General features: G+C 49.2%; 1 protein-coding gene across 4 annotated transcripts in view; it reads right to left on the bottom strand.

Annotated features, from left to right (window-relative positions):
- Dpp6 (dipeptidyl peptidase like 6) overlaps positions 1–26365 on the bottom strand; it is an 887986-nt gene that overhangs the window by 6204 nt on the left and 855417 nt on the right. For all 4 annotated transcript variants that reach the window (XM_057791926.1, XM_057791942.1, XM_057791918.1 and 1 more), the window contains exons 18-22: positions 16533–16631; positions 13194–13263; positions 11710–11904; positions 8059–8113; positions 490–601 (exon numbers count right to left, since the gene is read on the bottom strand). In XM_057791926.1, coding sequence (XP_057647909.1) covers positions 490–601; positions 8059–8113; positions 11710–11904; positions 13194–13263; positions 16533–16631 — 531 coding nt within the window. The remainder of the gene's footprint in view (positions 1–489; positions 602–8058; positions 8114–11709; positions 11905–13193; positions 13264–16532; positions 16632–26365) is intronic.

Below are 26365 nucleotides of genomic sequence, written 5' to 3'. Positions count from 1 at the left end.
TCCTGGGAAGCTTCGCTCTGCACAAAGAAGTATGGCCAGGTACTATCTGTGGACCTGGATGGAGGCAGGCAGAGGAGCCCAGTTATTCAGACCCCCCCATATCCCGGGGGTAGTAATAGCCTCACCATCACCAGCGTGGTCTGTGTAAAAGCACTCGCCCCTCCTCCCTCCTTTCCCCTCTGTACTTGCCCGGCACACACATTCCTGCAGCAGCAGAAAGATGGCCGAGGCATTGCTCCCTGCCTCCTCCCCACCTGTAGGCACAGGCTTTTCTGAAGTCATTACTGTGAGCTGGCCTTGGATTTTGGAGAGCGATCATTGACTACTAGTGAGCTGACCCCACTTCACTCCAAACAATGGCTAGAGACTTCCCTCCTGTCCCAGGGGGTCTCTGTGCACTGGGGGTGCTTGCTGTTGGGCATAGAGGCGCTGAAGGGAAAGGTGGGGTTATGCTGCAAGCTCAACCTTGGGTCTCATCAAGGCCATTACCATAGAGTTTGAAGTCTGTTATTGGAGAGAGCGCCGAGCCGCAGGTGAAAGTCTGGCCTTGATTGTCTCCCTTGGCTGGGAGGATATAAGTGCTCAGGTAACCACCATAATCCTAGGAGACATAGGAGGGAAAAGAAAGAGGCAAGGGGTGGGGTCACTTTCCACAACTCAGTAGGAAACTAGCCTCAGCCTATGAGGGCCAGCCCCAATATGTATGTGTGTTTGTGTAGCTTTTCAAAGATCTGAGCTTTAAATATCCTTGTTGGGCGATAGATAAGACACTAAATAGTTCCCCAGTTCCATGTTGTGTGACTCAGTCTCCCCCTCTTCAGCACCCAGTGCCCAAAGACCTGGGATAAGTACGCCTAGTGACACAGAGATCGTCTATGTGATCGCAGAGACCGTGTTCTCTGCCTCGGATGGTGACAGAGGAAGGCTGGTGTCCAGCTGGTGTCCAGCATTCCAGTCCAGCCTCCCTTCCACTCCCTCATCTACAGCCAGCGCCCGTCTGTGCATCCCACAGAAGCCGAAGCAGAGCTCAGTGACAGGGTGGAGAACAGGCCTTCACGCCACCCAGCCCAGGGCTTCACGAAACTCATATGTGTGTCCTGCAGGTAGGGTGAGCCCTTAGCACTCATGTGGCCTGATTGCTGGTGTGGGTCTCCTAGCTGAAGCTGTGCCCATCACTGTCTGGTACCTTCCAAGTGTTACAGTCTGCTGAGAAAAGTCAGAGGGGACAGGACAGATCCCCTGAGCATGAATGAGTTGAGAGAACTAGGCACAAATGGTGGATGCAGAAGGCATATGTGAGTAAGTGGGTGTATGAGACAGAGAGAGAGAGAGAGAGAGAGAGAGAGAGAGAGAGAGAGAGAGAGAGAGAGAGAGAGAGAGGGAAAGGAGGGAGAAAGAGGGAGGGAGAGGTGAACATTTGTGAGCATATATATATATATATATAATTTGTGTGTGTGTGTGTGACCATATAAGCAAAGGAACATAATAACATGCAGGTGTGTGTACTTACATGTATGGGCATACAGCTGAAAATACAGCTGTACACATATGAATGGACATTCTGAGCATGTCTACTTGTGTGAACATGTGAGCCCATATGTGAATGCATACGTATGAATGTGTAAATGTTGATGTTGTATAAACATGTATGTGTGAGAGTGTATGTAAACATGTAGCTATATGAATGTGTGTGTGTGTGAGTACATGTGTGCATGCATGTATATGCAAACCTGGGTGTGCTGACCATGGCAACATGGGGTGTGGAGAACCTCATAACTGACGAAGCCTGGGTGACAATCACATCATACCAAGTTCCCCATTGGTTTGATAGTGTGTCTAGTTTGTTATATTATAATGTACTGTAGTAGTGTTTTTGTTTTTTTAATTTTTGAGATAGGGTTTCTCAGTGTAGCCTTGGAAATCACTCTGTAATCCAGGCTGGCCTTGAACTCATAGACTACTGCCTGCCTCTGCCTCTTGAGTCCTTGGATTAAAGGTGTGTGCCACCACCACCCAGCTTGTCAGTATCTTTAATTGAAGTCTTTCTTTCAGTTTTCTTTACTTTTTCTCTCCCTCCCTCCCTCTCTCCTTCCCTCCCTCCCTCCCTTTCTCCCTCTTTCCCTCCTTCCCTTCCTCCCTCCCCTCCCTCTCCCTCATCTTTGTCCTCCTCATCCTCTGCAGACAAGACTTTACTATTTAGCACAGGCTGACCCTGAACTCTCATCCTTATCTAAGACTCCTAAGTCTGGGGTTATAGGTGTGTACCATGGCACTCAGCACGTCATTTCCTAGGAAGCAGTATTGTTTGTCAGAGGACTATACGTGTTTCTTCAAGCCATTCTGCATTTCTTTCAAGCATTTTTTCCCTAGTGGATCTTCAGGATAGTTACACTTTGCACGGTGGCCTACCGTCTCTGGCCAGAGGTTTCAGGATACAGCTCATAGATGTCCTCTTGGGTGTGTGGAGCAGATACAGGCGCTCTGGCCTTAAATGCCCTCATGGTGTGAGGAGGGGACACATGAGCCAGGCTGCATTCAGAATCACATGTCTCATGAAACAAGAGCAAAGGTCACAGAATGCCAGAGTACTGAAACAGTTGATGGCACCCGGGGCCACTGAGATGGCTCAGTTGGTGAAGGCACAGGCTGCTATGCCTGAAAACCTGAGTTGATCTTGGGATCAACATGGGGGAAGGGAAGGAGCTACTTTTATAACTTGTTCTCTCATCTCCTTAACTATGTCATAATGTGTGTGCATGTGCGCACGCATGCGCACGCGCGCGCGCGCACACACACACACACACAGAGGCTATGGTATAATAACACTAATAAAGAATTGACAGCCCGTGTTGGGGGCCCTGGGAGAGAAGGGAGGTGGATGATGTGGCATTTCCCTCTGTAGGCTGTGAATCTGTTATATTACCATTGGTTGATAAAGAAGCTGCTTTGGCCTATGTCAGGGCAGAATATAGCAAGGCAGGAAATCCAAGCAGACATAGAGGAGGAAGGAAGGCAGAGTCAGAGAGATGCCATGTAACTGCCAAAGGGGAAAGATGCAAGAACCTTACTGGTAAGCCAAAGCCTCGTGGTGATACACAGATTAACAGAAATGGGTTAATTTAAAATATAAGAGCTAGTTAGGAATACACTTGAGCCATTGGCTAAATAATGTAGTGGGGAGCTGCGGGTCTCTTCCCACAGCCCGGCTCATGGCTGCCTGGCTAGCTTATGCTCCAAAAGAACGACACACAAACTCTATTCTTTTAAACACTGCTTGGCCCATTTCTTTTTTTTTTTTTTTTTTTGGTTTTTCGAGACAGGGTTTCTCTGTAGTTTTTGGAGCCTGTCCTGGAACTAGCTCTGTAGACCAGGCTGGTCTCGAACTCCCAGAGATCCGCCTGCCTCTGCCTCCCGAGTGCTGGGATTAAAGGCGTGTGCCACCACCGCCCGGCTGCTTGGCCCATTTCTGTTCATGTATGTAGCACCCCAAGGTGTGCTTACCGGGAAGATTCTAGCCTACATCCATCCTGGGTCAGAGCTTCATCGTGTCTGCTCTGGAGAGGAGAGCATGGCGTCTGTCTCTCAGAGGAGCTGCCCTGCATCTGCCTCCCAAGTGCTGGGATTAAAGGCGTGCGCCACCAACGCCCGACTTTTTTTTTTTTTTTTGATTTTTTGAGACAGGGTTTCTCTGTGGTTTTGGAGCCTGTCCTGGAACTAGCTCTTGTAGACCAGGCTGGTCTCGAACTCACAGAGATCCGCCTGCCTCTGCCTAGCCATGTGGGCGGCCGGGTGCCGGGGACGCAGCCCCGCCGCTCATATTACAACAGAGTGGCGCCCAGCATGATAATGAACTCCACGTCAAACCTGAGAGGGCTTGAAAAGGAGAGAGAGAGAATTTAAGACAGCTTTTTGCTGTTTCTGGGTTGCGTGCCGCAAAGAAATTGTCCTGACTCAGCAGCAGGAAAAAACTGGCTGTTTTAAAATGCCGGCTTCCTGGGCTGTGCCGCCATTGCAATCTCTGGCTCCTGCAGGAGACAGAGCTTTTGAATGGAGCATTTGGAGTAAAGTGCTACGATTTGTTTGATGGCAACTAGACTCACTGTGTGCCTAAAAGGAAGTCATTTTGTGCTGCGGCTCAGAGGCACAAACAGCTCCACCACGCTACTGGTGCAATGTGCAAGGATCAGAGGCACGAGCGGCTCCGCCATGTTGGACTGGGCGGGGCAAGCAGGCAGTACCTGTTTTTGACCTAGGAATGTCACAGCTTAGATTCTTAAGCGCTTAGTGATTTAAAAGCGCAAAACAAAGTGCTCCTGGATAGTAAAAAAATTACAGATTCACAATAGAACTGATTCAGACACTGTTGGATGAATGTACAAAGGCTTGAGAGAGAGAAAAATATATATATAAAGAATAAAGTTAATGTCTTAAAAAAGGGTAAAGTCTTTAAAGAGACAGAGTACAGATAGTTATAGATTAAAAGAAATAAAGAAAAATAAGCCACGTAAAAATGGAAAATTCACAGAGAGTCTGGATTCTTTGTATTATTGTGTTTTCTTTAAAATTTTTGACTGTAAAGGAGCTAAGTGCAGAGAGACATTTCATTATATGGGCTGCCAAGCTAAACCAGAATGGATATAAGGGTATTATGATTTCAGAATATGGGTCTAAGGATATGATGCTTTGGAGAGGGTCTTCTTTTGTTTTCACAGAGGATGAGACTCTGTGGATTGCGTCTATCCCGATATGGTATGATAGACCACGCCCTCCTGAAAGGTTGCTGTGAACACCTTCAAAAAATTACTTCATTCAACTGCCGACTGAGATGACCCTGACACACAGGTTACACCATGAAAGATCTGAATACAGCACCCCCATTCAGCAGGAAGCAGTTTGGAGAGAAAAAAACTGCGCCCATATTCCCAAATATTGTTTATGAATATTCTTTTACATTTAAAGGGGGATATGATATAGATATAAATAATTTGCATTGGTATGGATTATAAGGTCAATTTTGTTATGTGTATATGTATTTCTGATCTTGATTAAGGTATTGTGATTGTGTAGTTCATTTAAAAATGTAATGTATAATTAGGAAATATAGGTTGCTAATGAATAATCATCAATAATAGTCAAATTTGTAGTCATGTTAGTTAGATTTTCTAGATATATAGAGATATATTTCAGTTAGATAGGCATTCTTCATATCTTTCAAAGACTGCAGAATATGGCATTTAAATGTTTCAATAACTTAGGACTTTTCATGACAATGAGACACGTCTGCTCCTGACAGCACCAATCTACTTCAAGAGGAAGATGGGCATCGAAGAGGCTCCTTATGGAGTATGATAGCCATTTGGGCAAGAAACTGCTCTTGCCTGGACTGTTGCATAAACTGGACACAGAGAACCCTCAGAGAGAGGACTACTGAACTTGCCTAAAGGTGAGATGGTCTTTCGGGGTTCCTGACTCATGAAAGAGTCTGCGAGACATTCTACAGGACACAACAGATAGTGACTAAACTGTCTTTGGAATTTCCTGCTTGATGAAAATGTCTGCTGGATACTATGGGCCTGCAGGCTGAAGATGGATGTCCCAACGGTACAGAGGAACTTTGGGTGACTGTCCAGGCAATGAGATGTCTCTGTCATTTCTAGAGTTTTGGATTTCTTGTTTACTTAGGTAATATTATATCCTTCTGGAGTCTTTGATGGAGTTGAAGAATGGATAGATAGTTATAGTTTTCCTTAGTTATGATAAGAGATAAAATAGATATAAATATTGTAACTGTAATTTTTACTTGATAACCATTTTGTTATATGTAATTTTACTATGTTAAAGTTAAAGCCTTTCTTTTTGTTTAAACAAAAAAAGGGGAAATGATGGAGGAGTTATTTTCAACTAATAAAGAAAACTGCCTTAGCCCATTTGATAGGCCAAACCTTAGGTGGGTGGAGTAAACAGAGAGAATGCTGGGAGAAAGAAGCTGAGTCAGGAGTCGCCATGATTCTCCCACTCCAGACAGACGCAGGTTAAGATCTTTCCTGGTAAGCCAGCTCGTGGTACTACACAGAATATTAGAAATGGGTTAGATCAATATGTAAGATCTAGCCAATAAGAGGCTGGAACTAATGGGCCAGGCAGTGATTAAAAGAATACAGTTTCCGTGTAATTATTTCGGGTATAAAGCTAGCCGGGTGGCGGGACGCAGCCCGCCGCTCTTATTACAACAAAATCATACTGTAATTAATTCATTTTTGTGTGTGTGTGTGTGATTATTCGGGTCTGGATGGCTGGGAAATGAAAAAGCAGTCTCTGTTTACAAGTGGGGAACCCGAGTTGGAGGCTTACAAAACTTCTGTTTAAGATACATTTAAACAGAGCCAAACAAAACTTAAACAGACCTGGGCTACTAAACAAAGTGTGAGGCTCCATTTGGCAGAACAGGAAAGCAAAGATCTGGCAAGTAACCCAAGCTGCTGCTTGCCTAGCTCTAGCCGTGTGGGGATGAAGACATCTGAAGGCACATGGTCCCTCCCCACATGGCACACTTGACTGTATAGCCCAGCTGGCCACACTCGAATAAAACCCACTGACAATCGAATGACCCTGGGCCTGCTGTGGCCAGAGAAAGTAACAAAGTCCCAGTAGGTGTTACTGTCTGAGGCAAAGGAATAAGGCCAGGCTAGCTCTCCTTCTAGATGGACATTGTTATATGTTTGGGGAGAGTGAAATTCATGAAGACCCCCTCATTTCTGCCACTGGAGTGCTGGGAAGTCAGGGGTGTGAGGGTTAGGGGTGCACTGAGTACTGATGCCAGTTAAGTTTATCAGTGATCTATGGCCCTGGGCTGCTCACAGGCAGAAGTGTCCAGAAACAAGCCTCAGGGCTATCAAGAGGCTCTGTTCTGCCTCTGAGGGGAGCCCACTGATGACTTTCCCTGAGGCCTTGCCTCCACAGGTGCTCAGGTGGATTAAAGCTCGGATGAAGTGACTTCACAGGTTCACGTTTTGAACATGAGGCCCCAGCTGGTAGCACTGTTTTAGAAGACCAATGAACTTTTGGGACATGGGCCTAGCTGGCAGGCATTGATTGGGTCATGCACACCCTCTTTAAATAAGAAGGAATTTTGGGATCCTAGCTCAGTTAAGATAATAAGGTCACAACCAACTCTACCTCTGGCCACAGTCCCTCTGCTTTCTCTGCTTCCTGACCCCTTACCCTCAGAGATGTAACGTAGACTCCCATGATCATGGCTGCCATGCCTCCCTGATCATGGAGCTAGAAGCCAAGATAAATCCTTTCTCCCTCAAGTTGCTTTTTGTCAGGTATTAGGTGAGAGCCATGAGCAGAAACAGGCTCTGTTCTGCCTGTTTCTGGGGTCTTCCATATGACACCATCAGGTCCCCCAGTGCACACGGCTCACCAGTCTGTGGGGTATAGTCTGGTGTTGATTGAAGGGGTGGGGCTTCCACGAGGAAAGAGATGAGGCATGAGCTCTTGGCTTTCTGAGAATAAGGGCTCTCCAGTCTAGGTGGTCTGAGGAAGGGAGGGTGGCCTAGCACACCTTACACACCTAATTCCCATCCCTGGGCCTTCACTGCAGCCTGTATGGGCCGCTGAGGCCATGCCATGAGCTGCCAGGTGAAAACTGCTCTGGTTTAGCCACAGGGAACCCACAGTCTTCCTTCCATCTGAGCAAAGGTGGGGCACACTGTGGTTGTACACAGGAAGTTGTCCACACCCTGGTTCCTGGTCCCTCTTCCTGGAGTGCCCATCAGAGCTCACCAGGCTCGGCAAGGGAAGAAATTAGGAGCTCAGTGGAGTTCTCTGATGAGGGCCTGACCTGCTTTCTCTCCTAGGTCATGTGACAAAAGCCAAAGATAGGCTCTCCCGCACTGCTGCAGTCACTGACCTCTCCCTTTGTCCTTTCTCTCCTTTCTCTCCCTCCCCCAAGGCCCAAGGTGACCTCAGTGACTCAGAAGGAAGCTGACAGTGGTGAGGCACAGTTCTAACCTCCAGGGTCCAGAGGCCCTGGCAGAAGACAGCATGACTCACCTTCCCAAACACGGCCACCCGTGTCTTGTCAATGTACTGCTCCTTCAGCATGGTCCTGCAGGCCGAGGGAAGAGAGGCGTGAGATCTAGGCGGGTGTCCTCTACAGCCCATAGTCCACAGCCATGTTGACCAGCCTGAAGAACCTCTTCAAACTAAAAAGAATCCTGGGATTCTAAATGCAGCTGCTTGTTCCTTTTATTTATTCACTTATTTATTTGGAGCTCACTTTGTTTACATTCTAAATGCAACGGGTACCCTAATGAGGCTTCTGGGGAACTTCTAGGTGCCCAACTGAGCCTTAGAAGCAGCAGGGAGCCCCAGAGGCCCTGCCCATTTTACCCCACCTTACACCTTCCCTTCTCTACCAAGGTGCTGGTTTGTGTGACCTTACAGGGGACTTTATATCCAGGGTTCCAGGGGTCTATGAGCAGGTGGAAGCATCCAGAGCTAGAGAGCTTCAGGGAGTTAGCATGATGGACTGGCTTCTGTCTCCTCCTTCCACACTGAAAATCTGCCAAGTCTTATAGCCATTCCTGGGCTCTTGTTCTGTGAGCGTCTAGGGTTGAGACGAGATGGGCTCTTGTTCTGTGAGCGCCTAGGGTTGAGACAGGACATCACTGGTTTTTCTCTAGAGCATGTTTGCTGTTGGTTTGGATTAGCTATAGAGACCACTCCTTGTTTATAAAGAATGGATGAAAACAGCTGTCAGCTCTTTGTCCCTGAGCTCTGAGGAAGTGACTCTAGGGACCACAGGCTCACAGGATGAGTCTGAAGGACTCCTGATCTTTCTCTGGGGTTCTCTGTAACAGGGAGGAGACACTGCGCCTCAGTGGGATGAGTTAAACCAGATGAGATGAAGTAAGAGCTGGAGAAGACAGGGAGGGGGGCCAGGCTGGAGGGCAAGAGGCAAGGACAGTTCTCCCACGATGGCTCCTGGGAGACCCCTCTAACCCCAGCCTGTCGAGACACCTCCTCACTTTCCCTGGGAAGTCTGTCTTGTGTACTGTGGGTCACTGACAGTGACCTACCTACTCCTCCTCCTTATAGACAGAAGCCAGTGCTCATTTGTCCCAGTCCTTCCTCTGATGGGAATTATCCTACAGCCAGAATCAGGGCCACCTGGTGTCCTGGAAAACCAGCTTCCTGTCTGATGATACAGCTGCTTGCTGCTGATGTTGAGCCTTGAACTCACTCCTAGGCTATTTCTTGGTGTTGGTTCTGGATCACGCAGGGTTAAGTCTGGGGAGATGAAATGAAGCTTACTTGGCAGCTTTCTAGTCAAGGAGTTCTTTCTTCTTTTCTGGAAGTGTCTTCTGTTGTCCTGACCACTTAGTAACACTGAAAGACTGTGGAAGCTGATGTTATCATAGTCATGGCTACCTTCAGCTGAGAAAAGTCACTCGGAAGTGAGACTGTCCAGCTTGGCGGTATAGATTGGCAGAGCCTGCATTTCATTGATACTACTGGTCTTTGGAGCTCTAGTCCTGGGGTTCACCATCTCCATGGACCTTCAGAGCCTACAAGGTTCCTTGCCTTAAAGGCAAATACAAGTGTGTGTATGTGTGTATGTGTGTGTGTGTTGCTGAGTTCTGTCAAAAGCAACCTCACACACATGCCTTCCATGATGGTTGGGCTCTTGAGATGTTCCTGTCTGTGCCTTCTTATTTTGTGTGTATGGAGGTTTTGTCTGTGTATGACATGCATGTAATACCCTCAGAGGTCATAAGATGGCATTGGGTTCTCCAGAACTGGCTTTATGGAGACAGTTCTGAACTACCAGCTACCATGAGGGTTCTGGGGATTGAACCTGGGTCTTCTGGAAGTGCAGCTAATGCTCTTAATCTCTGAGCCATCACTCCAGTCCCATGGGATTTCTGTTTGTAAGATGCATGGGATCTGAAGACATTGTCTTGTCTATTTTGGTTGGCTCACACTCCCTGATGGGGCTTGCATCTGAACTCTCCTCTGCAAGCTCATGTTGTGAGTCTTGAGCACTTGTTCCTTGGGTGGTGGGGCTGTGTGGGTAAACCATGGAACCTTTAGGAGGTGGGTACCAGACGGCGGGAGTGAAGTAGCAAGGGGAGGCTTCTGAAGGTTGTCGTTCAGCCTCGGTTCCAGTCTAGCTCTGTTTCCTGAGCAACCACCAGATGAAGATCAACCTGCACACACTCCCACTGCCAGAAACCCTGGCATGCCTCCCCTGACACGACGGACTGTCTTTCCCGAAACTGTGAGCCAAGCAAACCCCTCCACTCTTGAGTCCTTTCCTCCAGCATTTTGGTTGTAGTGACACAAAGGTAGCTAATACTCCATGAAGAAGGTCCTTTGTGAGCCATAAAAAACATGTTTTTAAAAAGCTAGTCAAGACTTCTCCTGGAAGCTTTGGAGCTTCGGGTGTGGAGTATCGATCAGCTGCAGTCTCCAGCACACATGGGAACTCAGCCAGCCGATACTCTCCTGTCATACCTAGGCTTATGAACACACCAGCTAAGATGGCCTATGTCGCATGGCTCTTCCTTGTCCTTTGAAACCGGCAATTCTCGAGGGTGGTGGGGACTGTTTTCACCTCATTCTCAGTGCACAGCCACATTCACAGTCCTAGGTGCTGTAAGCCCCCCACCCAGAGCGAGCCTGGAGACCCATTAGATCCTGGCAGGTTCTTCATGCTCCTTTAAAATTTCGGGGACATTGTAAAGCATGGTTTTGAGCACCTGATCCTTGGTACTGAGCTCCTTCTCTTCTTGGTGGCACTTGGTGAGGCTCACTGACTTGGTGACAGCATGTGGAGAAGGGTGAGAACTGAATGCCACTGCTCAGAGTCCAGAGGGCATTTCTGTCCAGCTGCCCGTATATTTACAGGGTCCTCTTTTATGTAGTGAGGAGACCCCTTGGCCTTGCCCCACCCCCACTCATATTCTCTCTCTGGTTTTCCTCCCTCCCTCCTTTCCTCCTTCCCTTCCTCTCTCCTTCCCTTCCTCCCTCCTTCCCTTTCTCCCTCCCTCCCTTCCTTCCCCCCTCTCTTTCTGGAGATGACTGCACAGCCACCCACAGAAGCCATAGCATAGAGAAGCCAGGTAGACTGCAGTGGTATAAAATGTCCCCCACAGGCTCATGTGTCCCTAGCTGGTGGCATATTTTGGGAGGTTTTATTAAGTAAAGCCTCATTGGAGGAAGTGGGCCACTGGGAGGTGGGCCTTCAAGTTTCTTGCCTAGCCACACTTCCCTCCTCTCTGTTTCCTGACCCAGTGAGATTCGAGGTCTCCCAGTCAAGGTTCCTGCTACCAGGAACACTGTAGGATCTTCTCAAACTGTGAGCCTAGATTAAACTCTCATCCCGGAAGAGCTGCTTGTGAGGGACTTGGCCACAGAGATTAATAAAAGCGATTAATACATAGACCCGGCTCAGTCTTGGCCTCTGATCCTGTGCTTAGATCAGTTCAATATGGAAGCCACCAAGCTGTGTGGAAGCCAGCACGGAAGCCTCCAGGAGAATCCTGCTGGCCGTCTCCCTGTCCACAGAGCTCTGTGAGGGCCAGCACAGGATGTGTGTATAGGTGGCAGCAGCAGCGGCTGACATACCCAAGGTGCAGCCCCTGCTGAGAGCATCCCCGCCATCTTCCCTGCCCCACCCCTGTCCTCATGGTTGCTCACCTCACAGCTTCCATCTGGTCCTTCTCCTCCAGGAATCCCAGGCGCCTCCGTACTTCATGCAGGAGCTTGGTTCCCTGGAAGCCGCTTCCTCGGCCGTCACACTTGACGACCACTGCTCCATGGCTGCTCACCAACACGGTTTCCCAGGTCACCGCAAACCTCTCTGACACACTCTGACTCCCTGGGGTACCATCCCTAGGAGAGAGAGATCTTTAGCATCTGAGAAGGTTTCTTCTGTGGGGTGTGTGTCTTTCCTTTACTTGGTACCCTATGCCCACTCCTTGCTTTGGGTTCTGCTGTCTAGGATGGGTGAGCCAGGTATCATTCACATACACCTGAGAGATTCCTAAGGCACCCCAGTCATCTCAAGGATGAGTGTGTGTGTGCGTGTGTGTGTGTGTGTAGGCCAGAGATCAACTCTGCTGTTATTCCTCAGGTACCATGTGACTTGTTTTGTGCTGTTGTGGTCTCTCACTGGCCTGGAACTCAACCAAGTAGGCTAGGCTGGCCATGTCAGGGAGGCCCAAGGGCATTCCTGTTTGCTTCCCCAGTGCTGGGCTTACAGGATATACAACCATGTCTGGCTTTTTAAAAAGTATACTTTCTAGAGATAGAATTCAGGTTCTCATATTGTGTGGCAAACACTATGTCTCCTGAATTCTTCTGGTGAGCATTTCCAACACGATGACACTCTTCCTGTCTGCTTGAGGCTTGACACACCTTGGTCTGCTCCCACCCCCATGCCTGCCATTTGAGAGCCCAGGATGTGGGACTCCTCCAGTGGCTCGTTAACTTAGAAACCTTCTTCATGGTGAGGCTGGAAGAACCAGCATACAGCTGGAGCAGTGACTTCCCCAGTTTGAAGAATGAGGTGCTTCTCTCCTGGAAACAGGCATTCGCAGCTCTCACCCTGAGGAGGGTGGGGGCGTTGTACTTGGCTCTTTCCTTCTCCATTGAAGAGCCCAGGCTGTGGCTTGAAAAGCATTCCCAGTGGAAATGTCTACCATGGGAAATGGCCCGTGCTAAGGACAGGGCTGGACTCGGTGAAGACAGATACGGGTGAGTGGCTCTTGTGTCATTATTACACAGTTCCGTGCAGGGTTGTGTTGTGAGGACTGTGTTGTTTGGCTGGGCCGTGGTATAAACATCAAGCTGAGCTATACCAAGATGTCACTAGATGATACAGTCCTATAGGACCATGGTTCTATATACTTGTCAAGGACAGAAATGTTCTCATAATCTCAGCACAGTGATAAGAAACACACCACTGCTACCTGGGTGCCCCGACTGTGTTTTTACCTCTGTGGGGCAGATTCAGGAGTCACAGAAAGAATCCATCCTTTGCTGACCAACCAACCTATCTTTAGAACTAAACAAGCAGCATCATGTATCCGACTTCTTCCTTTAAGAGCTCACCATCCCCTTCCCCTGCACTGCTGAGTCCCAAGAAGGCACCGGAGAAAGAAAGAGGCAGTCATACTTACAGCACCAGCAATAAGGGGTAGTGGGCCGTGTCGGTGAAGGTGGCCGGTTTCAGGATCTGCATTGGCAAGTCTGGGGACAGGGGAAACACAGCCTGGTCAGGGGCAGCTGGCTAGGAGGTTGAACCACTCTGCACCCTGGTTCTGTGTCTGCATTTCTGTGGACACCCTGGGGTGGGAAGGGAAGTCCACACAGGGAGCTTCCACAACTGGGTGTGAGCCCTTGGGCAGGTCACTGGCCTTGAAACTCTCTCTGGTCTGAAGCGCAAATGTCACTTTTTCACACAAGAAGTGTGTTAATTTTCTCAGGGCTCACAGGTACCTGCTGGTGGCAGAATTCCACACAGGGAGAACCCTGGAGGGCTGGGTCAGCCAGGCACCAGAGATGAATAGGTTTATTTTTATTTTATGTGTATGGGGGTTTTACACACACACACACACACACACACACACACACACACACACACACACAGAGAGAGAGAGAGAGAGAGAGAGAGAGAGAGAGAGAGAGAGAGAGATAAAGATGTGCCAGAGAACGGTGTTGGATCCTTGAGCTAGAGTTACAGACTGTTAGGAGCTGCCATGTAGGTGCTGGGAATTAGACCTGGGTCGTCTGGAAGAGCAGTTAATGCTTTTAACTGCTGAGCCAGCTCGCCGGCCCAAACAGATGTCGATCTGCGAGCAGGTGTTCTGGAAGAGGACTAGTCTGAGGTGAAGGGGTATGTTGGAGTGAGGGGTGTGCTGAATTGAGAGGGGAGGGTCACCTCGCTCCTGTGACAAGTGACTTTGCAGGTTCATACCAGGCAGGTCTGACTATCTGCTGGATCCTCAAGGACTGGACTCTAGAGAAGGAGCTGTAGTAGCTGTGCTGTTCTTGTGGCCACCAAGGTCACTGGGTTTGGTCATCGGTAGCATGAGATGGCGGGGGAGGGGGCAGTAATAATCAAGTCTCAGGAAATTATCCCACTCCAGTTTCTTTGTTCAGCCCACCTCCAGAACAAGCCTCACTGCCCCAGCAGGAATTTGTTTATTGAGGGTAACTACAGCCCAGATTACCAAGGCCCAGCAATTAAATGGGAATTAGTGGCTTCCTAGTGCAGTGACTGCAGATGCACCCCAGCCCTGGCAGCCTGCTCCCAGACAGCCTTTCATTACTGACTCAGCCTGACTGTTAATGGCTTGCAAATTGGATCCCTGGCTCAGGGACTGGCAGAGAGGCAGGCATTGCAGGGTATCACAGAGATAGCCACAAAACCTGGTGTGGTCACACCGGGGGTGGACCTTTGGAAGTAGTTGCCTGCCCGACGACCACACTGAAGAAGCCTTTCTGCGCAACACTTACTTTCCCAAGAAGCCTTATCTGGCAGCGGAAATGAAGAACAAAACTGTAAACAGGTCTAGGGAAAGGGATCAATGTGGTTCAGACGTTTTGCTCCAAAGGGTGGCTTCCCCGTGCCAGGCCTTGGTGGACCTGTTGGTCCCTGGTACCCTCTCCTGCCACAGTGCTGGGGAGGCCTGGAAGCAGGGCTCAGTGCTATCGATGTTCCTACAGGCCCTTAGTGGCTTTCCTAAGGGAAGGTGATGATGTCAGTTTCCAGAATGTGAAGATGTAATGACAGCCATAGGCGGAGCAATGAGGAGGAAGGGGCTTTTGGAACTGCAAGGGAGAGGAGACCTAGCAGAGAGGCAAGTCACACTGGAACCTAGCCACAAAAGCCTGGAGCAAGGACATGTTGCAGCAGGTCAGAGCAGCATGCTAAGGACAATATCCAGAGCATAGATGCAGTTCTTGGCCAGAGTAAATGGTCTCAGTTGTGGGTGCAGTTTTTTAAATTCTTCTTCCTCCTGAGGCTACCTACCCCCTTCCTTGTCCTTTTCTCAGAGCTTTGACAAGAGGAAGTCTCTGGATTGGGGTGGGTTGGAGGGAACTGGACTCACAGTCTAGCCAGCTTCCATGTTCCTGACTCCAGAGGTGGATGGGGCTTCCTACAGGACATCAGGGACAACATAAGCATTTCTGGAAGTAGTGTGATCTCACATGACTTGATGAGGGACCTGGGGTGTTTTGGTGAGTGGTCTGGGATGGACCACAAGGGTTGTTGGTGAGCTGCTGGTGGCGTCATGCCATGCTTGGGGTCTGGTGGGGGCAGAGCCCACAGGGGGCTCCCTAAAGCATGTTTATTCTTGCCTAAACTGTGCTCTGGATGATGCTGTTATGTCTATGTCAACCCAAAGCCCACTGAAGGGATTGTTTACAACCCCTGGTCCAGTGCACGCAACCTTCCTACAAAATTCGGCTCAATCTCTGTTCTTTTTTGAACACCCATGTCATTTGCTTTCCATTGTAAATGAGTTGTCCTACTGCATTCACTATATGGTCGTACTGTGCCACTTGGGGTACTTGCTTCCTGCTCCTGGGAGTGTGCAGCCTGCAGGTGGCTGCACCTTGTCTAGGCTGCAGAACACAGGGTATATGGTAACACAGTCCGGTACCACTGGCTCCACTGACGAGCCAGAGCAGATGCAGGTGTCGTAGAGACGGCTCTACTTCTAGATGACTGCAAGGTATATATAGTTCCACCTGCTCTTCCTGCGAGTCTTGTCTGTTTCCCTAAGTCTGGCCACCTTCTCCTCTCCAGCCAGAGCTCTGTCAATGACTGTGGATCAGGTAGAATCCTCCCAGGAATTGAGGCCTGGCCATGACTGCAGAGATGTTGGCAAGAGAGATCCGAATGAATGACTAGGGGTACCTTTGAGCTTTGGGGGTCTAAGTAACAGCTAACTAAACAGTGCTGTATTCAGTTGCAAGAGAACCTAGAAAGGATAGAAATGGAGATAATATTGAACACTAGGGCTTTCTAGGGTTAAGGACAATGGGCAGCTATGAGTTCAGGGTCAGTCAGGGTGAACTGGGGGCCACACAGATTGAGAGATGAGGTTTTGAGCTAGCTGCCACCAGCTGGTTCCAGCAAACAGGATGGTTCTCATAGCCTAGTGCCAAGGCAGTACCTAAGAAACAAGCCAGTGGCTAGAGTGTGAAAGCAAAGCCCAGGGAGCAGTGTCAAGAACGCCTCAGGCAGTGACAATGACCCCCTGCATGCATCTCTCCAGCGTCAAGGATGCCTCTCACTAGCTCACAGCCAGCATCTGGAGGCAAGACACTGAGCAAGGAAGACGACATGATAGAGGACAGAAGGCGTTCTCCCGGATGTGGTAACCTGAGGCGAGGTTCCATTCTGATCTCTCGAGGAGAGAAACCACCAGCTCTGCCTATATTTTTTTGTTGCCACCAGCTCCAAGGTGTTCTGTTGACCTTTCTAAGGGCAGAAACGTGGTACTTACTGTAATCTTCTATCTCGATTTTCCGGTACTCGATTTTAGGCATCTGCCGATCACTGATGGCCTTCTGCACATGCTCATTTGCTTCCAAGTCAAAAATTTCTGGAAAGGGCAAAACAAAGACACATTGGATTCTGGGACCTATGTGGGCTGTAGGTTCTCACATGTCTTCCCCACTGCTTCGCAGGAATATCCCCAGAGGTTGCTTGCCACTGCACAGAACGAGAAGATGAGTTTACCAGATAGCTCATTCAAGCCCCATGATCCTAACTTCAAATCAGGAACAGGGGCACATCAGAGTACATCTCTGTACTCGATCCTTCCACCTCCTTCTCTATATACTTCTGTTTTCCCGACAGGTGTCATTGGTATGACCCATTCTAAGTCAGTTGGGTTCAGGAAAAGCAATACTAGTTATCTGTGGGGAAAAATCGCCACCATAACCAGGTGATGACAGCAGAGAAGTCACTGGACTGTCACTTCTATCAGCCACCCCACCCTCAGATTTCTTACTTTAACCTATAAGTTATCTGGGCTTTTGAGACTTGGAGTTGGTGACCATAGCCAGAGATAGCAAAGTCCTTTGGCAACTTGAGGGCCTGGCTTCTCTCACGCAGGTTGTCTTCTTAGGGTAACTGAACTGTGACTAATCTGCACGGCTCTTCAGGGCTCTTTCTTCTCAGGTTACAGCACACAAACTCCCTGTCGACAGTTTCTTGAGCTAGAATGGAGAAAGTCTGTTTTGTTCACCTGCTGAAATGGCTGTGAGACTCGATTTCGCCATCTCATATGTAATAAACACACTGGGCTTCCTTTTCTTTTCTTTTCTTTTCTTTTCTTTTCTTTTCTTTGTTTTGCTTCTTTTCTTTTCTTTTTTTTTTTTTTTATTTCTTTATTCTGTATACAATATTCTGTCTGTGTGTATGTCTGCAGGCCAGAAGAGGGCACCGGACCTCATTACAGATGGTTGTGAGCCATCATGTGGTTGCTGGGAATTGAACTCAGAACCTTTGGAAGAGCAGGCAATGCTCTTAATCACTGAGCCATCTCTCCAGCCCTGTTTTGCTTTTCTTTTCTTCGCTTTCTGTTTTTGTTTTTTGAGACAGGGTTTCCTCTGTGTAGTCCTGGCTGTCCTGAAACCCACTCTGTAGATCAGGCTGGCCCCAAACTCACAGAGATTCACCTGCCTCTTCTTCCCAAGTGCTGGGATTAAAGGCGCACACCACCAATACCTGACTGCTTCTTTTCTTTCCTTAAAATTACATGTATGGTTGGCTTGTGGCTCAATGTAAAAGGGAACTCTGTCTTCAGGGGATTCTGCCTTTAGCTTGTCCAGTTCCCCAGAAGGCTGGAATTGGGAAATGTTTTAAAGCCATGGTCCTATGAAGAGTGCTGGGGTCTCTTATGACCCCTTTACAAAGACATTGCCCCACAGGCACGGTCCTCAAAGGAATCGATGGTTAACTCATGGCTCCTGTGGTCACTGATTTTATTTTTGGGTGACACACAGCAGTGGGTGTCTCCAGGATCATCACCATCCACAGAAGCAGGGATGGTGCCCTCCTGGGAAGGTGGGGCATGGGAGTTTTCCCATGCTTGTGATGAGCTGATAAGCTGCTGAAAATGACTGGCAAGCTACCAGCCACATGTGACCATTCAGCTCCAACTTTCACCGTAGACAGCTGCCAACCCTGGGTTTCTGCCTAAGGCTTTCCCTCGCACCCCGGGTGGCCTTTTGCTACCCCTCCAGGACAGTCACAAAGGAAACAGGACTGAGAGATCCTCCAGGGGTCTCAGGAAGCCTAAGGCTCTGTGAGGTCCCAGAGTTCAGGATGCCTGAGGACACAGGGCTGACAGTTAACCATCCCCTGCTCTATGGGTGACATCAACAACACAATGGAAACAAACGTTCAGAAAACTGAGTGTAGAGTCTTGGGTGCTTGAAAGACTAATTATGTATGGGGGTTACTATTCCATGAGGGCCAGGATTCCGACCCTGTTCACTGATAGCCCCAGACCCAAGCTTAGTGTAAGAATCAGGGCCCAGACCTTAAGATCCTGTCTCAATGCTTCAGCACATGGAGGTCCCTTATAATCCTTGGACTGACTGGTTTTATGGCAACTTAATATAAGCCAGAGTCGTGTGGGACTAGGAAACCTCAGCGGAGAGAGGGAATGTCTTCATGGTATTGGCCTGTAGGCAAGTCTGTAGTGCATTCTCTTGGCTGATCATTGCAGTGGGAGGGCCCAGATCATTATGGGTGGTGACACTCCCAGGCCGGTGGTCCTGGGTTCTATAGAGTATAGACTGAGCAAGCCACGAGGAGCAAGCCAGTACACAGCTCTTCTCCATGGCCACTGCTTCAGTTCCTGCCCTGAGTTCCCCGGATGAACTATATGATGAAATAAAACCTTTCCTCTCCAAGTTGCTTTTGGCCATGTTTTTTTTATCCCGGCTCTAAGACAACCTGGGAAGAGCCTTCCATTGCCACCACTCTGCCTGAATGCGTGATTGACCTAGGCATATCATAGGGAAGGGATCTGGAGCAGGTGAATACAGATTGGCTGCAAACATGGGAGCACATGGGTATTGGTACAATCAGCAAAGGCCCAACAAAATGGGTACATGGATCTCACTCAGATTCTGCCACCAGGGTGCTATGGGAACTTCATTTATGGAAGTGGGTAAGCACCAGGACCAATTCAGAGCCCCTCACAATTGGCCCACCTCTCTTTACGTCTGTCTGATTTATATGAACTGGTTCTAACGGGACTCTACAGTCTTACATGCTGTTCTGGATGGAGAGGTGCAAACCCAGATCATCAGTGTATGCAGTTGCCCACCAGGCTCAGCTTTCCCAGAGTGAATGCAGACACAGCCAAATACCCATCACCCACGCCGGGCCCTGGCAGGTCTGGCCTTGTGTGGGGCGTAGCAAGTTCTAATCGCTCACTGACTATTCAGGCTGCCTTTGAATAGCTCCCTCCTCTCTATTGAAATCCTACCTTCTGCAGAAGAGCACCAAAGCAACAGACTATTAAATTTAGTTAAATATTAGATTTCTCGTTTAATGATTGCCCACGCAGTTGGGTTTATCAGCAGAGAACTGGTGGTCTCACGGGGGAGCTGGGTTCAGCTAGTTTATTTGTTTCCCTAATTGCATTCAAAGAGGGCAGGAGCTCAGAGGAGAAATAAGAAAAGATCGGTGCATTCCCGGAGGACTCTGCCTTTGACTTCGGGGCAGCAGGGACCTCCGGGCTGCAGCACACACATGGCCACTCCTTAATTAAATGTGAGCCCCTCTAATATTTGGTGGAATTAGCTATTATCAGATTTGGACACAGTGAGCCCACAGAGACAAATGACTGCTCAGGAAGCCACTCCCGGGGTTGCGTGGCCTGCGGGCTGTTCCCACATGGCCCTGGGGCTTGGGGCGCTCACCCCTACGCCACATCATTGGAAAACTGGTGACCAGACTGCAATGGAAACCACAAGCAACTGATCTGGAGGGGAAGGGGGCTGCCTGGTCCTTGGCTTGTGGTTTCTTTTCTGTAGGCTATAACTCCCCAGGCTGAGTAGACAGACAGATGTACACACTGCTTCTCTAGCAGCTCTGGTCAGGCAGCACCCCACCCTCACTGCTCTTCACTGGCTTTTTTTTTTATTGCTCCCCCATGCATCATTCTTCTCTGTCCTTGCTCTTTGTGGCAGAGGCCACCCGTAAACCCTGGGCTACATCCCTCAGCTAACTCAAAGAGCAGACCTAGAAGAATAAAGGCTTTTAGCTTGATCCCCTCAACTGGATCTCTTTTCACTCTGAGCCCCCTAGGCTTCCTTGCTATAGTCAGTTTGACAGCTTGTGACCCAGAGGGTCTGTTCTTCAGCCATGACTCTCACTGAGTCCCTGGATAGATGCTGAGCATCTTGAAGGCAGGATTCAGATAGGTGGTCTTACCGCTAGCCTCTCCAGCATCGTGCTGGACTTTGTGCTGGGCTGCTGTGCATGTCTGACACTCAGGGGCACTATGTTCATGAAGGGCTATGCTGTGGTTGGCACACTGGTCAGCTGCTGGTGCTTCAGGGGGAGCCCCCTGAGAGGTGCTTGCAGGAAGTGAGGTCTCTGGGTCTCCCCTGGTTCTCTCTGTAGACTCCTGAGGGTATGGATACCATGCATTTGGCTTATGCTCCTTCACTTGGTCTTTATTACGTGCCAGCTTGTCGATCCAAGACTCTGTAATGGGACCTCAAAGTTGGCCACTGACTCTTCCCAGAAGGTTGCTGTGTGCGCCTCTGGGGTCCAGAAGACTTTTCACAATCAACAGAAGGTTTTGTGGATTGACTCCTCGGTCTCTGCCTCATGTGTTTGTTCCCACGTCCTTCCCATCAAGGCTTCATACATGACCGAAACAAATCTTTGAGTACCTTATCTGTTCTTGGACCTCCTGCCAGCAGGTGGACTTCACATTGATGACCTGGGACCACTGCATTGACATGGACAACTCATAGTGATGGGCAAGGACTTTTTGGCAACACGGAAGGGTTGTGGCCCTTTGGCATTAGCAAAACTGCCAAGGGATATGACTAAGCTTGAAATAAATTCCCCTCTAATTGTTATCCTTGGAGGTAGATAGGCTGCCATTTTTTTGTTGTTGTTGTTATATACATTGCGGAAGGAGTTTTAAAAAGGTGGAGGGAGCTGGAGAGATGGCTCAGAGGTTAGGAGCACTGGCTCCTCTCCCAGAGGACTCAGATTCTTAGCACCCACAAGTGTCTTACAAGTGTAACTCAATTTCAGAGGACCCAATGCCCTCTTCCGGCCTCTAAAGGCACATGGCATCCAAGGCACAGAAACATATGCAGAAAAAAACACCTGTACATGGAAAACAAAATTAAGCCAAATGGTGGAGTTACTAGAACCCTCCTCTTCCACCTACTCCAATGCTTTTGGGACACCTTCGCAAACAAGGGGTCCAGTTACCACAGAAGCAGGAGAATACACACACCGTCTCTCACAGATGTGTTCGGGCTGGAAGAAGTACCATCCATACACCACAGCAGCGTCACTGCGGTAGTTCACCCCCCGTTACACTAGGGGCGGCAGAGGTGTGTGATGTGGTCTAGCTGCTTTGTGTGGACACGCAAAAGTTCCTCATGGCTTTACAGACACCGCGACTGTAAAAGCACTTCAATGACTTCGCGCCTGTGCGACACTGGCATAAAAGTCTAGGGGAGGCAGGGGAATGTTAGCAGCAGTGTAAAGACTGAAAAGAAGGATGTAAATTTCCGACTGTTGAAGAAGAAACGGTCTAAGAGTGTTGGAAGGAATGAGGGCAGAGGATTCAGATTCCATCGACTCATGCCATGACTCTGTGCCCGGATGAAAACATCCTTGGTGCAGCTTTTCTTGTTCTTTTCTGTTTGGAGCTGAGGTGGGAAGCCAGAGCTGTGTGCATGCTCACTAGGCAAGTGTTCTCCCACTGAGAGACACCTCAGCCCCATGCAGCTCTTTCTCCAGGAAAATCTCTCAGCTCAAGCACATATGAGGAGACTCTCTAATGCATTATTTGTGTCCTGTTGATCCAGCTGACATTTAAATGCGAGTGTGTCTAGGCAAGTAACCTTGACTGGCCTGGAACTCACTCTGTAGACTCACAGAGATTCACCTGCCTCTGCCCCTGTCTCCAGGGCTGGGAAAGGTATGTACCATTACACCTGGCTGATGTTTCTCTTTTCTTCCCACCAAACTGTTCCTGAAATATTTGAAATCTGTAGTTATTAAATACAAACTTGCTCTGTGTGCTGTAAGAGTTGAGGATAAATCGGGCTCCACGACACAGAACCGGTGCCTGCCTCTCTTCCTGCACTATACACACGTTATGTTACTGGGGACATTCCCCATGGCTGTGGTTGGCCAGGCTGTCCACTGAGGCTTGGCTATACTTCCCGAGAGCAGAGTTCCACCCTGCAGCCACAGTCTGGAAGTCTCTGGCACTGTCTTGGGACAGATGCCACAACAGATGAGTGTCCATTTGGCTTGTCACTTCTGTGCCAAAGGAGGTCCACTGCAGGCTATTGTCCTGCTCTGCTGGGGCCGGAGACGAGCAAGGCTCTGAGGGCCAAGGACTATAGAAAAACTGCAAGACCCTGGCTAGCATGGGCCTCCTGTCCCTGAACTTTAGGGGCAAGGTGGCTCTGTTTAATTGTTTAGCAACAGGGTTTCATGTACCCCAGTCTGGCCTCAACTTGCTATGGACCTGAAAATGAGACCAGAGATGAGCAGGGTGTGGTGCCCACAGACACAGCCCATGTGATGTTACCAGGGCACTCATTTTAACCCAGAGGATGTACAATTGTCCATGAACCCCCTGTGGTCCCAGCTCTCTCCCACATGGGACCAGAGCCAGCATCTGCCTTGCACGCCTATCTACATACACGAACGCCAGGACCAGTGGCAGACAGATGTGGCTCTGCTGGTGTTTTTTTTCCATCTCTGAGTGGTTGGAAGCCTCAGACACATGAGGAGCCTTTGGTGTTCATGATAATGACATTCTTAAGGAAACAGCTTTTAAATAATTCAGAGTCACATCTGTCAACACCCCACAGGCTCTGTTTGGAGATACGATTTCCTAAAGGGCGGAAAGTCAAGTATCCCCAGGGGCAGGGAGGTTGCGGACGATGATGAGAGGGAGGGCCAAGCTCTCTGTAACATGACTCCACCTTTCCTAACAGGGCTGCTCTAGAATAGAATGACAAGCCCCACTGTCATCCAACCACAGCCGTCCTATGGCCCAACTCCCTTACTGTGCTTGTAACCAACTCAGGCTGCTTAAGGCAAGGCATCCTACAGCTTCCTTAGGATCACCTGTTCTTAAGCTCAGCGGCTTGCACACTGCCCCTCTGAATGCACGGGGCTGCAGTTTCCTCAGAGAAGCCCAAGGGCCACTCAAAGGTGTGCTCCCAACAGGGAAAGAGCCCAGAGGCTTCGTACACCCTGCCCCAGCAGGAGAAGGTGCAAGAACCTCTGGTTCAGGTTCCCTCAGCAGACTGCAAGCAGAGGGACTGGAACAGGGGTCCCAGAGGCTACTGTTTCCTTGGCGACCAAGGCCGAGGGTCCTGGGTTCAGGCAGCAGAGTGGTCAGAGGCTATGGAGAGTTGTGCAGGCACAAGGGGAGTTTAATATTTCCTGTTCTTTCCGATTTTAGAGTCTCTGCATGTTCCATTGCTTATCTGGGTATGAGACTCAAGTCTGAACACTTGTTTGATTCGTTTCTGTCTCACGGACATGGTAACCCCTCGACCTGAAGGCAATTTCGGATGATATTACCAGTGTGTCTGTACTGTGACTGCGGCCTATCACATGTCAACATGTTCATACTCAAGAAGTTCCAGGTTTTGGAGCATTTGGATTTTAGATTTTTGGGTTGGGGATACTCACTCAGCCTGTAAAAGAAAAAGTGCTCTGAGGAGTCACCTTTTTTTGACCGCTAAAGCAGCCCAACACTTGGGCCCTTGGGCAGTTCATTCAAGGTCCATGCCTCTAGTCTCTGAACCTGTGCTGAGAAGTCCACAAATGCACAGAGGATTCCAGATGGTCCTGGCCCTATATGGTCCGTAGCACATGCTGGAAAGCTGCTGGCTTCAAGGACCCTGGCTGGAAGACGTCCATCTGGATAGGCAATAGGATGGATGCTCACAGAGCATCTGGTTGCTAAGTGATGCTCTGTGGGCTTCTGCAGGCTGGTGAGGTCATCATCTGCAGGTTAGGCCACTTCACTGTGTCTTTACCCTGCTTCTGGAACTTTCTCAGGGTCTTATTATTATCTTTAAACCTCTCTCTTTCTCACTCTGTATGTTCATCTGTAAGTATGGGCATGGTGTGTGTGTGGAGGTGAGAGGCATCCTTTGGTATGATCCTCACCTTCTACTTTGAGGCAGGGTTTCTTGTTCTCTCTCCAGGAATTTTTTTTGGGGGATGGGTGGTTTCAATACAAGGTTTCTCTGTGTATATCCATGGCTGTCTTGGAACTCACTCTGTAGACCAGGCTGGCCTCAAACTCACAGAGACCCACCTGCTACTGCTTCCTGAGAGCTGGGATTAAAGGTGTGTGCCGCCATTGCCTGGAGCTCCAGGGATTTTTTTAATCATGGAAGAAAGTGACTGACCTGAACCCTACCTGGGCCCTAGGGCTGGTCCATGATGCATCTGCTTTGCTGCCTGCCCAAGGCATACATCCATGATGGGCTGCAGTCATGCACCTGGCACAGAGACTGCCAAGAGGCTGTGACCATGGCATGGACAAGATCCTATCACCTAGACCAGGGGCCTAGGGGTGGAAGGGATGTGTGGCCTCACCTAGAAGTCACTAATTTGACAGACAAGAGACAAGCCCCAAACCTTACATTCAAGGCTGCCATTTGAAGGGGTGTTATGCTGGGCTGTGGCGTGTTGTAGCAGGATAGCAATTCCATTACAAGTTCCACACACTAGGAGAGAGTCATGCACTCCCACAGACCCCTGGAGGTTGGACGCACCACTGGCTCTGACATTTGACCAGGACTTTCCCTTACAGGTGGACCTGGCCAACTCCGGTCAGGGTGGTTGTTCCCAGGAGCTGCAGAAGGCAGCAGACTTGCACTGAGGGTCCAGGGCTTTGGGCTCCTGCTCAGACAATCCTTTGTAAGTCATTTGTGTTTTGTGTGCCTGAGACAGACACACCCCACAGACTCAAGTCAGACGTGTAAACTTTTCGTCGTCGAGCCATGGGTGCTCACTAGAACATTGCCGTGGCTTGCATGCTGCTGCCTCTCCCTCCCCCTTACTGCTTGCTCTCTCTCTTTAAACATGTCTTTCTCTTTTTCTCCCATTGAAGCTATTTGCTCCTGAACAGTCAGATTCTAGGGGAAAAGATGTCGTAGTTGGCAGGACTCTTTGCGAACTAGGCCTCAATCTTCTTCTCAGTGACATGGAGCAGACCCTCCCAGAGGGGGGAGACGGAAACCATGATGAATGCTGTGAGGGGCTTGTAGTCCACTATGTGTGAGGTGCCCATGAAGGCCAGAAGAGGAAGTTGAATCCCCTGAAAATGGAGTTACAGATGGTTGTGAGCTACTGTGTGCCAGGAGCACCGACTGACAGGGAGTCGGACAACATAACCGACATAGGTGGGCTCTGGGTTTCCACACAGGGACACCCACATGCTCTGTCCATATTCTTTCCTGCCTGGAGTCCTGGAGGGTGAAGATTATGGGGTTTCATATTCAGGAACATCCAAGAATATGGGAACTGGGTCTCATAGAGAAGCCCTGTGTTACCATATGTGGGCTAAACTACATACAACCTAGTGTTCCCACCAGATGCTGAAGCCATAACTCTTGTTACCTGCGAAGGTGACTTTAATTACAAAGAGGATCAGTGTTTCAGTGAATTCACTAGGGTGGGCTCCAATCCAATCCAACTGTGTCCTCACAATAAGGGGAAATGGACACCAAGGATGCCACATGCAGGTAGAAGTGGGCACCATGGGTACCTAGTGTGACCATTTAGCTAGGAAGCTGGTATGCAGCCAGGATGTTAAACCACACCACTCATTTCCCTCAGTCCTCAGCAGAACACCAGGCTGCAAGAAGGGAGAAGAGCTCGTGGAGTATCGGGGTTATCCATGAGCTCATAGCATATCAGGGGGTTATCCATGAGCTCATAGAGTATCAGGGAGTTATCATCCATGTCAGCAAATACAAACAGCACACGCTGCCTTCCTCCTCCTCCTCCTCCTCCTCTTCTTCATTTTTCAAGACAGGGCTTCTCTATGTATCCTTGACTGTTATGAAACTCACT

This window comes from Chionomys nivalis, chromosome 1, assembly GCF_950005125.1.
Source record: "Chionomys nivalis chromosome 1, mChiNiv1.1, whole genome shotgun sequence".
Taxonomy (NCBI): Eukaryota; Metazoa; Chordata; class Mammalia; order Rodentia; family Cricetidae; genus Chionomys; species Chionomys nivalis.
The sequence above is the reverse complement of the archived record's forward strand: the minus strand, read 5'-3'. Positions and strand labels throughout refer to the sequence as shown.